This window comes from Atta colombica, unplaced genomic scaffold (genome assembly GCF_001594045.1).
Source record: "Atta colombica isolate Treedump-2 unplaced genomic scaffold, Acol1.0 scaffold163, whole genome shotgun sequence".
In the NCBI taxonomy this organism is placed as follows: Eukaryota; Metazoa; Arthropoda; class Insecta; order Hymenoptera; family Formicidae; genus Atta; species Atta colombica.
In genome coordinates, this window is record NW_017259254.1 from 1,631,144 (window position 1) to 1,646,979 (window position 15,836).

General features: G+C 31.9%; 2 protein-coding genes across 2 annotated transcripts in view; both read left to right on the forward strand.

Moving 5' to 3' along the window:
- LOC108686035 (L-lactate dehydrogenase-like) overlaps window positions 1-2,584 on the forward strand; it is a 3,185-nt gene extending 601 nt beyond the window's left edge. The window contains exons 2-8 of the mRNA XM_018191078.1: window positions 144-270; window positions 548-665; window positions 870-1,043; window positions 1,383-1,556; window positions 1,645-1,762; window positions 2,047-2,170; window positions 2,417-2,584. Coding sequence (XP_018046567.1) covers window positions 144-270; window positions 548-665; window positions 870-1,043; window positions 1,383-1,556; window positions 1,645-1,762; window positions 2,047-2,170; window positions 2,417-2,584 — 1,003 coding nt within the window. The remainder of the gene's footprint in view (window positions 1-143; window positions 271-547; window positions 666-869; window positions 1,044-1,382; window positions 1,557-1,644; window positions 1,763-2,046; window positions 2,171-2,416) is intronic.
- Window positions 2,585-4,460: 1,876 nt separating this feature from the next.
- The window catches only part of LOC108686001, a 49,797-nt gene continuing 38,421 nt past the window's right edge, over window positions 4,461-15,836 (forward strand). Inside the window, exon 1 of the mRNA XM_018191031.1 lies at window positions 4,461-4,836. Within this exon, the coding sequence (XP_018046520.1) occupies window positions 4,766-4,836 (71 nt within the window). The 5' untranslated portion in view covers window positions 4,461-4,765. The remainder of the gene's footprint in view (window positions 4,837-15,836) is intronic.

Genomic DNA, 15,836 nt, shown 5'->3' on the forward strand with positions numbered 1-15,836 from the left:
ATAATTACTAAAGAATTTTTCGAAGAAATTAATAATCAGTTTTTTTAGATAGCTAATTTTAAATATACAAAATAATTTCTTGAAGGATTACAATATAATATTTTGCCGAAATATTAAAGAAAAGCAAATTATTTGAATTCTAGTTCGCCATGCTTGCGAGAAGAACTCTTATGTAAGATGTCGGAACCAGTTAGAGATTGTGGCCATAAAGTAACTATTGTTGGTGCTGGTATGATCGGTGTTGCCCTTGCAAATTCACTTCTTTTTCAGGTAGTTCACTCCTTTAAATTTTTTATGGAGTTGGAATTTTAAATACAGTTTGAATTATAATTATTTATTGAATTTACTTTATTTCAAATTAAAATAAAAATTTGTATATTATAAATACAATCAAAGAAAATGCATAAACATTATAATGCATATTTTCATTATATGTATAATATTTTATACAGCGTCCATTGTGTTTTAAATAAACGGTGGAAATATTAAAATTTAAATTTTTAATGATTATTTTGTAAATTTGTATTATTATTTTATTAAATGTTAGCGAATTACTTCGCATATCGCAATGGTAGATGTTTTTCCTAAAAAACTGGAAGGCGAAGGAATGGACTACAACCATGGTTCTGTATTTATAGGGGATCCAAAGATCGAGTATGATACAGGTAATGGATTCATTGAATATGTATTAGTTATGCAAAAATCATAGATTTATTTGTTCATGTGCAAATATATATTATAATCGTAACTATATATGTTACAAAAATATTATGAAAGTCTAATTGATTTTCTATGTACAACAATTTTTTTAAGACGCAACACATTTATTTACGACATTTATTTAAGACGCAAAAATATCTTTTTTGTAGATTTTTGTGTGACAAGTAATTCGAAAGTCGTAGCTATTTGCGCGGGTATACGACCAGTGAAGGATGAAACTCGACTCGATGTGGTGAAGAGAAATACAGAAATATTGAAAAACATAATACCATCTCTAGCAAATTTTAGTCCAAATGCGGTGTTTGTTGTCATTAGCAACCCAGGTTAAAATTAATATATTAAATTGTATTTACTATAATAATTATTTACTATATAAGAAACAAAGAAAGTTTTAATGAAAGTAACATTATAAATATAGTATTAAAAATTTCAAATGTTGCAAATTAAATATTTATTCGATATTTCCCTAAAAAAATATCTTGAGAAAAAAATCATTTTTTCTCAATATAGTTTTTTCTACATATAGTATGAGTAATATAATATTTGATAAAAATTGAAAAGATGTCTTTATTTAAATAAACAGTAAAAGCTTCTTATTAATAAGTCTATAATGTCTATACACAAAAATTTGATAAATTATAAATGTGATTTTTTTCTTATAGTGGATATTTTGGCATGGATTACCTGGAAATTAAGTGGACTTCCGGCCCATCAGATAATTGGTAGTGGAACTCATCTGGATAGCGCAAGATTTCGCTACTTGATTGCTGATCGATTAGAAATAGCACCGAGTTCGGTCCAAGCGTACATGATTGGTGAACATGGACTCAGTATGGGTAAGCTTTATCGATCGATGTGTGACATTTGACACGAGGAGAAAGGCGACGTTACGCATTAAGCGATCTATCATTCGATGTTTCCTAGTTCCGCTCTGGTCCGGAGTGAACGTTGCGGGAGTGCAGTTCCGCGATGTTATCCCGAATATCGGTCTCGAGACAGATGATGAAAAATGGTTCGAAATATCAAAATATGTAGTGAAACTGTAAGTTCAATCATTTTAAATGAACAGAGAAATTATTAGTTTTTTTACATACTCGTCGGATAGCGTATTTGCAAACACTTGAATTTCTTTTATAAAGATTTAATTTATAATTTAGATTTATACATTCTACAAATAATATTTAAATAAATTATATTATAATGTACAAAATCAGCAAACAATTACAATTGTACATGTGTATAATTAAACAATAACTTCAATTTCAATTAAAAAGAATTTTTGTAATATTTAATTTTTGTAAGAATTTAATATTTTTTATTTTTTAGAGGTTCCATAGTGCGTTGTCTGAAAGGATACTCAAATACAGCCACTGGACTTTCTGCAGCCGACATCATAGCAGCTATATTACGCAATTCACAAACTATTATGTCAGTTTCGACCTTAGTGCAGGTATAAATATTAAAAATTATATATTTGCAATTAATTTACAATTTTTGAAAATAAAAAATTCGTGATATTAAATATTAGCTGATACAATTCATGAATAAAATATTTTTGGATTGATCATCAAATGTAGTAACACGCGCGTATTGTATTTTATTTTCAAAAATAAAAATAAAATGTAATACGTAAAAAAATTAATATTGCTGTATGCAAAACTATTATGTTCTATATTAATCAAAATTATCTTCTTAGGGTCATCATGACGTAAATTACGAGATGTTCTTGTCTCTACCTTGCGCGATTGGCGAAAATGGTATCACACAGATTGTACGAATGCACATAACTGAAAACGAGAAAAAGCTGTTTCAAGCTTCAGCGAACTATGTGTACAAAGTGCAAAAGGATATAAAAATCAAATAGTTTGAGTAATGCGTGAGAAGGGATCTTGTGAACGTATTTAATTTCTTGTAAAAATACGATTCTTGTATAAAAATACGAGTGTAATAAATTATACGTAGCTTGTCCTAGTACTTCGTACCGTTACAATCGGCACCGCAAAACCATTTACCATAACTAAATTTTTATCCGACTCGTCCAGAGTGACGTACGGCAACCGCGAATGCTCCGATTGCTAATTTATATGAATCTGGATGAAGATTACCAACAGATTCTCCGAATTATGTTATATTCTCTCGAATTTCATAATATTTTGAATCGCTGGAATGGTCCTCGAGAATGACGTTGTTCTTTGACGATTTCCAGATCTTTTAGATCCTAAAATCCTCAAACCCGATGAGTTGACGTCAACCTATTTTATAACACCTGGCAATATCTGGCATACATGACATTTCGTTGGCGCAACTCGAATCTCCTATTACTTCCGAGTAAAGCCTTTCGCTGAACTGCGGCTTCATATTTTCGGATTTTCCCGTTGCATAAATATCATTGGCACTTCCAGAAAGCGGTAAGAGAGCACGTCATCGTGTTCACGGCGCGTGAGCGAAAGGTGACCGGTGGATGGTACCAGAAGGCCATTATTACGCCGCAGGCTAGGCCATGGCAAGGTGAGAGAAGGATGCGAAAACTGTGCGCAAGATGGCGTTTTGGAAGTGCTCAGTACTTGCGAATATATCTGCAACCACTTGCGTTTGAACGACCGCACAGGGCCGTAAGAATGTCCGATCTATCCTTGGAGGAACGAAGCATCGCGTAACGAAATACACAATCGTGCATATTTATTGTCATATATACCGTAATTAGATACACTAATGATAATGATACAGTCGATGAATATATAAAGGAGGGGACAATGAAAAAAAACCGGTGTGCAAAGAGTAATGAAATGTGGAAACTTCTGATAGTAATATTGCTGAGGAGGCGAGAGCGGCACTTTAAACCATTTCCCTTTTACTTGTCGCAGATCCACTTGAAAGGCTAGGCGTGTCGATTGATTTTGAAAGAGGAATTCCGTGTAAACCGTATGTCACAGATGGTTGCAACAAAGTTACATAAATTCCTAGCTGATTTCAGATAAAACATGACTTAGGGTGACTCCGAAACAACATTTAGTTCGATAGGACGGCGCGCTATTTAATGAATACGACAAACATAGAAATGGAATTATCACTTAAAGTTTACTATCTATCTATTAACTTATGATATCTCAAGATATACGTTAAATCGATAGTTTACCCAACATGCAATTGATCTTCTGTCACTTTATTTCTCAATCATGATAGCTTTATAATAGAAAATATGTTGATTTTACACGATATTTCATTATGATTTTCCCATGATTGATACTTCAAATATCTCTTGTAAGATCTTTTCGATGTTTGCTGTTATGTTATGCTTATAAAATTTACTTGGTGCATATAAAATTTGCAGGTATCCATTGATAAGATTGAAAAATAAGGAAGATAAATATTTGATGGAATAATATAATCAATCAGTTTAAACAGTCTATATTCAATGTCTAATATTTCTAGTTCAATGAAAATTCGAAGTTTGCATAATGTCGCTTTCAGAAATAATTTATCAAAAGATGCCTTCAAAATGATGTTTCGCAAAAGTTTTTTTGCAAAACATTTTGTTGCTTGCTTCTTTCTGTCCAGTTCTTTCTGTCCAAAGAAAAGCTCGATCCTTATACTTGAAAATACTCGAAGCAGGTTCAGTGCGAAATGGGTTCTGCAGGTGACTCTCACATCCCTGGTTTCCAGGTGGAGGTGGCACAGCCGGGCCCCGTTCTCTGTTGGTCCCGCCGTCCTTAGTGGAGCTCAGTCAGTAGACAGTCGATCCGCCTGGTCAGCTGGTTTTAACCATTCGCGTATTATAGATCTTCCTCATGGTAAACCTATCGCGAGCAACTAGGTAGATCCCGATGCCGATCTCCTGGTGTCTACTTTGAAATTAAATTAGCTAAACATTGGATAGAACATCAGTGGCCCGCGCGCCGCATGTGCGCGAGTGTGCAGCTTCACCGGAAACATCATCAACACGGTACGAGGACCAGATCGTCTATAAAAGAAGAGACCGAGTTGAAGAAGAAAGAAGAGGGTAGTGACTTAGGAAAGGGATTGCGCGCGCGCAATCAGACAGGAAATGACCATATCGTACGCGAGCGAAGTGCCGAACGGCTCTAGCTTTGGCTGCTTCTGGAGGATTCTAATCAAGTAAGTCTCGCCATTCTCCAACTCGTTTCAATATGCTGAATGAATGTATGTGTTTTTTTGCGGTCTGCGCTTGATGTAGGCACCAAAGCTGTCAATTCGCTGGCAGCTGACAAGTGAGACCGTAGTAATAGATGCGTAGAGCCTTGGCAAGAATTGCTTTCCGCGTATTTCTCAATTCAAATCGAATGTAAATACATCGATTGTTTCATTTTTAGGCAATATTCTTCTCGTAATTATAATTTAGCTTTGATCTTAATTTTTGTTATCATGTGAGTAATTTGCTTTTCCCAATTTTTTTATTATTTACAATCGTACCTCGAAAGATCACAAGATTTAATTTTACTTTCGCCAAAGTTTATAAATTATGATGATAGTATATTAAACTGAACTGGAAAATTCGAATCGATTGTTAGCATCGCGATTACACGATCATTGCAAAACGTAGCAGTTTCGTGATATAAAGTCAAAGAACATCGGATTGTATTCGAAGATCAAGATAATTTTGTCATATTTTTGGTACAGAATGATTCATGAAATTAGATGTCTAGATGTCTAGACTTCTGGACATGTAGACTACATATTGTCAGTATGTCAGTAAGATGAAGACATTGCGCTATAATGACCGGCTGATCGTTGTGCAACATTTAACTTTCAACTTAATGTGTCACGCTCTCGATTTATAGCTTAGTTTCACAGAAGGAGGTAAGAACAAATATCCTTAAGTAAGAATTTGGCAAATAATCGTGTTGAAAACAGGAAGATGACCGTTAAGTATACTAGAATTTGCGTATCAATCAAGAACGTCCAATAGTTCTATAATTAATCCGTTGCGTGTTTCGAAACCCGTCAAAGAATTATCATTGCCGGTTTGTAGTAAAATCGAAATATCAGAAGTGTCCCAAATTTTCAGTCAATACAGAAAACGCGATTCGTTTGAACCACAGTAGCGAAGCACGTAAAACCCGCTAGCACAGAAGTGGCGTTCGGTCAGCATTTCTTGCGCGTTTTAAGGAAATAAGGTTACCGATACGTTGATTTTAAAACGTAGCGGCACCGCATGATCGCTGTGTCCAGAATATATCGCCACTGAAAATTATTGCACTACTACAGCCCCGCCGGCTCGCGCGTCTGTTATCTGCCATGCAATGTAACAATGGCAAAGTTTATGCTGGAAGGATTAACATGACAACATCAGTCTGGCACGTGTTTAATCGAGCCACTCGCATATGTAAACCTATCATATGTTCAGAGTGTAGTATTATTAAAGTTGTGTTTTCTAAATGAATGTGAAATCATATATAAATTACGTGACATCTCTCGCAGGTGTTTTTATTTAATTTGTAGGGAGTGCGATGAGGAAAATTGATTAACGACGTAAGATTTCATTGTTCTATCTAATGTATATCTTTTGAAACGATAAAAATAACAACAGATATTAGATATTATTGTTAATTATTAATCATAATTATTTATTAAATATAAATTTTTGATATTATATACTTTTAATTAATATTTCTGGATACATTCTGCGTTACTGTTGCAAACTGCTATTAATAATATTAAATGTTTTAAAAAAACTTTTTGCTTTTATTTTAATTATAGTATAAATATTAAGCATTTATACTATGAAATTATTATTCCAAGTTTTCCATTTTTTTCTTTGTTTTAAGTCATTATATAATCATTCTCGTAAATCAGTGTAATCGGTAACATCAATGCTTGTCGAGAGCGTCTACGCGATTCAGTCAACAATTATGTATGAAATTAAATGTTATGCAACGTGGAAATTTTTTAGAATATGATGTAGATATGAAAGTATGATAATATATATTTTCGATGAAAATGATCTAAAATATTTGAGTGTAATATGAGTGTAATAATGATAGAATTAAAAAATTACAGTAAAAACGACAAACAGAAACACTTGATTAAATAAAAATCTATCTTGAAAATATCGTACGTCAACAATTGCTTCTCATGATAATTTCTTAATCGTAAAATGAAATATGAAAAAATTTTATCTCATTATGCTTGCTAAAATAATAAATGAAAGAAAGAAGAAGAATATGTACAACATTTTCATTATTTTTAAATAAAAAGGTTATATACATAACACATTTCTACATACAATACAAGCGAGTTCTCCTCTTATCTGTCTGGATAATAACCGGAGAAACCATAAAACGAATGTGTTAATTATGTTCTAAGTCGTTCGCATGGCATTAACTACTACTAGTTATATGAATGATTCGATCGCGGAGAAACATATAATATTAACGAACGTTATACAAATTAAATTATTCTTTTATTTATTCTATTGTTAAATATAATATTAAAATTTATATTAAATTTTTTTTATTATTTAAAAAATCTAATATATATATATATATAGATGTAAAACATTTATAAAATTTCGCTATATATATTTTTATATAATTATACTAAAAATATAAGAGTAAATAATTGAAAATAATTAGTTATAGTATATGTATGTAAAAATTAACTTTTCTCTACATATTTTATAAAATTTAACAAAGCTACTAAATATGTATGTTTAAAAAAATTATCAATTTAAATAATATAATAGCATATTAAGAGTAATGCAATTTCGCGCGTTTTACAATGCCTACAAAAATGCATAATAGCACTTATCCTATTGCCATTCATGGTGTCCTTGTTTAAGCCCGTTTGTTGACATTTCTACGACCTTTACACATTGTGTGGTATTGGTGGATGCTCCCTGATCTCAGTTTCTCTCCGTACGCGCCTCGGTGGAAACAGCCTTAACGGCTTTCACGTAAGATCTCGCTTTCCTATGCGCGTTATACCACAACACTACAGTAGTTAAAGGAAAGACGACAACGGTTAGTCTATAAATACGCAGGAATGTCCAGAAATAGAAAATCTTTCGCGGTAGTGTGCAAACGAGAGCGTGTATACTTATAAGTATTCCGTAAGTCGATTCTCCTGATAGAAATTATGATTAGCCGCAATTGGCGGAGAAAGGAACGTCTAGTTACATTTGTTCGCATTTTTTGAAATTTCAGATGTACAATTTTTAATTTATTAACAGTTTTCCGACTATCCCCTTCTCATTCCCTAGAGTAATGAATTCCATTCTGAATGAATGATTAAGAACGGTGATGTGTTGCGTATGTCGTAGATAGGCGACGTCGTCTACATGAAAAAATCATTCTCTATCATAATATTTATGCAAAACAGGGCGATCCTGTTCTACGATATTTCATTGCCAACGTTTTGCTTTTTAAGACAGCAAAACATGTAGCTCTCCTTTTTCTCGTTTTCCGCGGCGACCCATACTAGCTTTCTTATCCGCCTACTGGTACTGCTGGCAAAAGGAAGCAGAATGATCACCGATCTATAAATATCCAGGAGAGCTTCCGGAACATACTATAAATACGTAGTTGATATCCAGGAATAGAAAATCCTCTTACCTGCTTTTCCAGTTGATAACAACCATGCCGGCGAATTCTCACACGTAGAGCAGATTTGTTACGAGGTAATGCGATTGTTAAAATGATTTCTGTTATGACGTGAAGAGACGCTCTTACACATATCATACGTGCATGGCTAATGGCCAATTCTCTCGTTTTTTTAAATTAATGTGAATTCAATTGGTGTGATTTATACTCTTAAGATATTTTTTCTGCCACTTTCTTCTTTTTAATATTCTTACACGAAAAGAATAGTTTTGCAGAAACATCTAAAAATTTAGTTAGATACAGATCTGAAAATAATTTTCTTTAGACCAAATTAAAATAATTATAATTATATAATTAAAATATTTATGTAGGATGCTTAAATTGCTAGAAAGTTAAAACTTTTTGCAGCATTATCTTCAAGCAGCTTAAATGTTTTTTACATAATTATTTTGATGACAAAATTATTTTTCTTATTTATAGCTTTATTTTTTGATATTTTATTATTCTTTCCATGCATGTAAATGCTTTTTTTATTTAACATATTTATAAGCTTTATAACCAGGCAGAAAAAACAGTTGTGCCTGTTTCACCTAGGATTCGTTAACAAATATGGATTATAGAGAATAGGGAATATTTCACGAGGTGTCAACGATGCACAAAAGCGAAAAGAGAACCTAAAATATTTTCATGCTTTGGTTATCGCCTCAGGCATGACGTTTGTTGCAACAAGTGCCTGCATACGCGTTGCTACAGCTGCCCCGATCACGCGCGCGAAATACTCGTAGTGCATGAACGGAAGAACCATGGCGGCGAATCGCACGCGTGAAAGCAAGAACGGTTTCACGTCGCCGTGAAGTTACTATTCATATATAATATTGCTGCGTTTACCTTCATAGATTCATCGAGAAGGTAATGACAAATCAGCTTGAAATCGATATATCGGCAAAACAGTATTGCCTTCAAACGGACACGCAGACGATGCGCAAGGCCGATCTGCGCGGGCAAAATTTGTGCAGATGTTTGCAGAATTATAAACAGCTTGTTGTGAAATGAAAAAGTGCGTGTCGCTGAACGATAGGCCAATTATGATGAATCGTCACGTACTTTATGTAGGACACGAAATAAAACACGCACGCACATGTTGCAAATGTTATTCTGAAACAAGGAAAATAAAGGTGTTTGAATTACCAGATTAATTATTGATGTATGAAATCAGGTGTATGGAATTGTCTGATTATCAAAACAAAGAAAAAATTATTTAAAATTATTATGTATTTATATCATACAGCATGTTACGCAAAGTAAGTTAAATTGAAAAAAATTTTAGCTTGAGATTTAAAAAAAAATGCATATTCGTAATATTTTTCTATTATAAACATCAGAAGAAGATTAATACATATAAGATAAAGAAAACTGTCAATGTTCTTTTCACATATAATTTTATATGATTTAGCGCAAACACCATTAAAAGATTTACACTTATAACGTTATAAAATATTACGCATATATTATTTAAATAATTAAGTTATATATTTCTATTTTACTTAAGACAATTAGTAAGAATTTTTTTTTAATAAAATAGGAATGTATTATTATATTATTTTTTTAGAAAAAGATAATATATTAATTTGAAAAAATAAAAAAGGGAAGGCTTAACTTCATGTTAGTCGATAACTAAAATTCAAAATAAATCATATTTTATAAACATTCTTATTTGAAAATGGATGGAACTGATTTCATTATAAGGAAATATTAGTAGACTAAACTTTGTTTTACATAATTTCAAGGACGGAAATAACGTTTTAGAGAAGAAATGTCGAAATTGCATCACATTCTTTTGATATATTGATATCCTCGGTGAAAATACTCGATGAAATTTTTAGGAGTCTGATTCATGACGAATTTTAATCAAATCGTTTATGCTAGAGACATATCAAAATAAATCGAACGTATCATTTAAGCTAAAAATAACAACGTTTACTTTACGCTAGAATGTGCTTATCTATCTTATTTAAACGTTTAAATTTCATGGACCATTACCCATTTTATCGCATCTTATCAATAGGGCAATTTTTCTATTGCCCTCTTTATATCTATGTAACATCTTTCGCTTTCGCTTCTAAGCATTTCTCTACAAATTTTTTTTTAGTAGCAACTTTTTTTATTTTCTTTTTATATCTTTGAATTATATGTATATCTTTTAATCATTTTTACATACCGCTCTTCTAATTCCGCGGAAAACTAGGCCAGAGTTTATCTCGCACGACGCTCGCCTTATCGAGACCGCGAAGCGCTTTCTGCGGTTTATTCGCATCGAGACGAGCACAATGATTGGTCACGTTTGAGTTTATGCGTTGCGATGGACGAGTTCTATCGCGTCGTCCTCTCGCACCCGTTGCCGGCCGCTTTACACCACGCCGAATGACAATGAGAGGATAAGCGAGTGTTAGCGGCGGTTCGCATTTCGCTGCGCTGTACTTCGATTGCGTGACACACATTTCGCTCACCTCACTTGTCTTTCGTCGACCTCTCGCGCATAGGCACACGCCGGAGTACGCTTTTCATGACACCTTGTATTGTTCGGCGTGTTAAACCGCTTGGAAATCAGAGCTGACCCAGTGTCTCTGCCGATCGATCATCTTTAACACGTACATGGATTTTAGCATTCTCGCGAATTTGTTGTATTTACTAGGAGTTGTAAAATTTTTTCTCTCTTTATCCGATAGATAAAACTATAATTTCAATAAGAATAGTATTGTGGAATTATAAGAAATATTTACATAACACGCAATATGAAAATAATAGGTGTAAAGATTTAAGAAGAATGTCATGCATAAAAATGAAGAAATAAATTTATTATTTATGTATATTTTTATAAAATGTATAGATAAGATAGATTTTATAGAAAGATAGATTTTATATATATAAGATAGAATATGCTCAGCCATCAGTTTAATAGGAATGTGAGTAATAAGAGCGCTGCGGGGCAAGACTTGTCTGAATGCGCTTTAAATGCGCTGGTCATGGCTGACAAACGCGCGTTGTCTTTATCTACTTATCTATTAATGTTGGAACGTCATTAATACAATAATAAATATTATTTGCAATTGTTGCCCTAATAAAAAGTGTAATATAATTATTAAAAATTGTGAACTATTTTATAATTACTCATAATTTTTTATAAGTAATTTATTATTTATAAGTAATTAAACGCTATTTGGTAGTAATACTAACTATTGCTTTTCAGCTTGCAATCTTATTTACATAGAGAGATTTACATAGAAACATTAGCTGTCTTTTGCAATATGGTTTTTTCAAAATAAAAATTATCTTGCCTAGCTTATCTGTATATTACTATTTTCTTCACAATTAATCGTCAAGTTATAAAATAAGTATAATTAATTTTAAACAAAAAGGAGAAGTGTCAATTACAATCAAAGTTAAATGTTGAAATAATAATTTTATCTATGTAATTTATTTTAAATATTTATTTCAAGTAATTGTATGCCGATTACTTTTAAACTTGTATAAACAATCAAATTAAAAATAATAACAATAATTTCACATAAGTTATCTAAAGCAAACATATTTAAAATAAATTACATATAGAAATATTATTTCAACATCTAAGTTTAATCATTCTTCTTCTATTTTAGTTGATTTATTCTCATTTCTAACTTATTATTGTATAATTAATAAATTAATTTTACTCAGTATTTTCACGATGTTTCAACGCTTTGAAATTTGCCATGGCGAGAACTGTTTCCGTATCTACGTTTTGTAAAGTACCTTCGTCCGGTATATTCGAGGGCAGAGGAACTTGTTCTCTCTTCCGTAAAGTCTCGTCGAAAATTTCCATTGGTCCTTGATCAACTCGGCGAATGTCCGTACGTGAGTTAAACGGCATGCCAGAGGGACGCTTATCTCGCAAGAAGCGACGATGAAGCAGGCGTTTCGTATAATCGTCTGATTGACGTGTTGTGCATTTGATTTTTACTCAATTTCTAATTAAAATGTGAAGCCATATCGCGCACATGACTTTCCAATGTTTCTCCAACTGATATTGAGAAACGAAATATAATATCCTCTCTGACATACATACATCTTGATGTAGATTTTAGAGATATTTTATCCCAATTTTAATCCAAATTTAGAGATATTTTCATACTGATTTAGCGCATCAACAATTTTAATGCGCTAAATCAATATGATAAAATATCTCTAAATTTTGGCCGTGATTCGGCTAATGAAAAGTGGTTCTCGAGGAAAAATCTCGGACATCTGACGAAGACAGGGCGAACATGGAGCATCATGCCATGAAGCGTGACCAGTGTTAGTTATGCAATGTTTTGTTGTCTTGCGTCCTTGTTGCCCGCATTGGTATTATCTTGCTTAGAACGAAGAATCAATTACAATTTGTTGCCTTGATGATGATATCTTTCCGATAGGTAAAGGAGAAGGAGAGTGACCCTTGACCAATCAGTATGCCATCGCGGTGTTTGGAAAGAGCCGCGAAATTTTTGATTGATAGAAACGAGACGAGGTTGTAAATAATTGTCAATTTGATTTATTCACTGACATAGTTTAATCACAATCCATGGCAAGTGCTTCTATCATTCATAAGAGAGTTTTAGAGATATCCTCCTATTTAATTTAAACTATAATTTAATGTTATATAATAAGTATTATACATTACTTCATAAATCAATCAATTACTTTTAGCACTTCTCAGATAACAAAAAGTGTCTAAAATCGAATCATAAGACGGTTTTTGTATTTAAAAGACGACTTAAAAACGTCTTATGTCACAATTTTAGAACTTTGTACTGTTTGGATTTATAAATGTCTGTGAAAATTCTCTTGCTACTATATATAAAGGACTATTGAGCATTTTAAAAGATTAGAATCACTAAGTAATTTTCTTAACAAATTCCAATCAACATTTTACTTCTTATATTAAAATCTTCTAATTAATTATTTTAAATCATATAATTTAAGAATATTGAAATAATATTTATCGAGTAATTTTTACATCTGCATTAACAAATACATTTTATTTTTCTTGTAATATATGTATATATATATATATATATAATTTGTCAAATATCATAATATAAATTATCCGTGATAAGAATAATTTCTGCTGATTTCTGCTAAAGCAAAAAGTATTTTGAAATAATCACACCAAGTTTGTTGTTTTATCTCAATAAGCAAAGAAATTCTTTCATATTTGTTATTTATAAGTTGTAACATATGCTTTTGCATAAATTAAATTATACATGTCTTTCAAAACGTGCCTGCGCTGCATGTTTGATGATCGCTGAAAAACGGAACGTATGTTTGACGAGTTGATAACGCAATGCGAGAAACACGCAACAGAATTTACTGTCCACGCATAATCGTCGCACTTCTTTCGCCGCGACTTAAAATACAAGGCTGCCTGTAACTATGTCACTGTCAATCAGACTCATCGGTATGTATAACGCTTTCCAAACGTAGTCGTTGTGCCAGGATACTTAATTATTTTCATGGTTCATGAGCGGGGAAAAGACCTTACTACTTCGTTTCTGGATTCGATTGCCAATTAATCTTCTACTTAACTATCGGTGGAATTGTATATCAATGATGTCATAAATATATGTCTCATATGTACTTTTTAAAGATGAAGACTATTATTTCCTGATTAGACATGTTTTTAAGCAATAAAGAACATTATTTTGTTATCATATTCAGTAACAATCATCAAGATTTATCTATTTGTAAAAGATTATTCATGTCAAAATCTAATATTTCGTGTATCATATTAAAATGACATGCAAATAACAAGAATTTGAGATATTAAAGAACCTACGTATTTGTTTAACACCATGTAAATATCGTCCTAAAATTATTTTTAGCAATTTTAAAGTGGGAAAAACTTAAATGATGATTATTTTCTTATAATAATATTTCAATAATAACAATAATACATTAATTTACAGATTTACGTCTACATTCAGAAAAAAAAACAGTGATAATAACAGTAAAATGCAATAACTATAAAATAGTTTGTTAAACCATATATATTCTGTTATATTAAGTCTCCATACTTTCTAAATCTGAATCGGTGAGTAATCACTGATATCAGTGCCAAGTACAGTAATCAGTGAATGAAATGTGAGATCCCTAATCTAACTAATGTTTATTATATGATTTATAACTAATCTTGTTTTAATGCATAAATTTAATGAATATGGTATTGGAAGATTGAAATTACTGCATATATCATTTTAGTTATATAATATTCAAACATTCATTCTTTTTTACTTGAACTTCACTGATTATCCAATGCCACTGGGTAATTAGTATCCACAGATTTAGAGAGTGTGAAACTTGTAAAGTTGCATCTTTATAATTGCCAATTGTATGTTTTTCTTTGAGTATAAAAATACGTACTACTTGATTTAGATAAATTTCCGATAATCATATTCCCATATTCACGCACGTAGACTCATTGATTAAATGTTTTCATGTAGTTTTTGTCAATTTTTTATAACTAATTGGTATAAAATTATTATTGATTCATTAGTAATTCAAACAAGTCGAACGTTCGTCGCTTCCCACAGCGCGGGAAGCGCTCGAGTATAATTTTTAGCGTTGAGATGGGTGCCGGTCTATCGTGCAAGGTAATTAATTCGTTAGCGGCCGCGATTGATGTTAATTATCCGTTGGCCTTATGTAAACGCGGAGGAAGACGCTGACTCTCGCTCGTAGCACTCGAGCGTTTCATATATCTACTTCCGTACCGCGTGCAAATCGCGTCAAGACTTTCGTGCAATTTATTGGCGCACCTTCTATCAATTCACTACATGTCAAAAAATACACTTATTTTTTTCTCTTTTGGAATTCTGTTAACAGCCGCTATAATTTCCGTGCACAATATATTTCAACTTGAAGTGAGATTACATATAGGACAAAAAATCTAAATGCATTAAATAACGGATCACTACACATTTTGCTTTGCTGAGCATTCTTACAATTTGAAAGTGGCATGGAATATGAATAGTCTTAAATGCATTAATGAATTTCTTGATATACACTACTGGTCAAAAGTATTACATTGTCTCTAATAGAGAATGTCAGTAAATTATTAGAGGCTCAAAATGTAATCTTTGATCTATGAGCCTCTTAGTTGACAAGTGGCATAAGTCCAAAATTAGGAAAAATAGGTTTATTATGGAAGTAGAAAATATTAAGAATGTTTGTTTTATCTATCAATTTAATTTACTTTTATCTTGTTTTTATGTTCATAAAAAATAAAATTAATTTTACATCATAAATAAAGTGACCGTAAAAATATCTGGAATAGTGACCTAAGTCCAGCTTTTTTACGATCACTTTATTTATAATGTAACATAAAAACAAAATAAAAGTAAATTAAATTAATAGATAAAACAAACATTCTTAATATTTTTTACTTCTACAACAAATGCATTTTTTTAAATTTTGGACTTATGCCACTTGTCAACTATGGGACTCATATATACATAGATTGCTGGTAACCTCTCACCTTTTCAA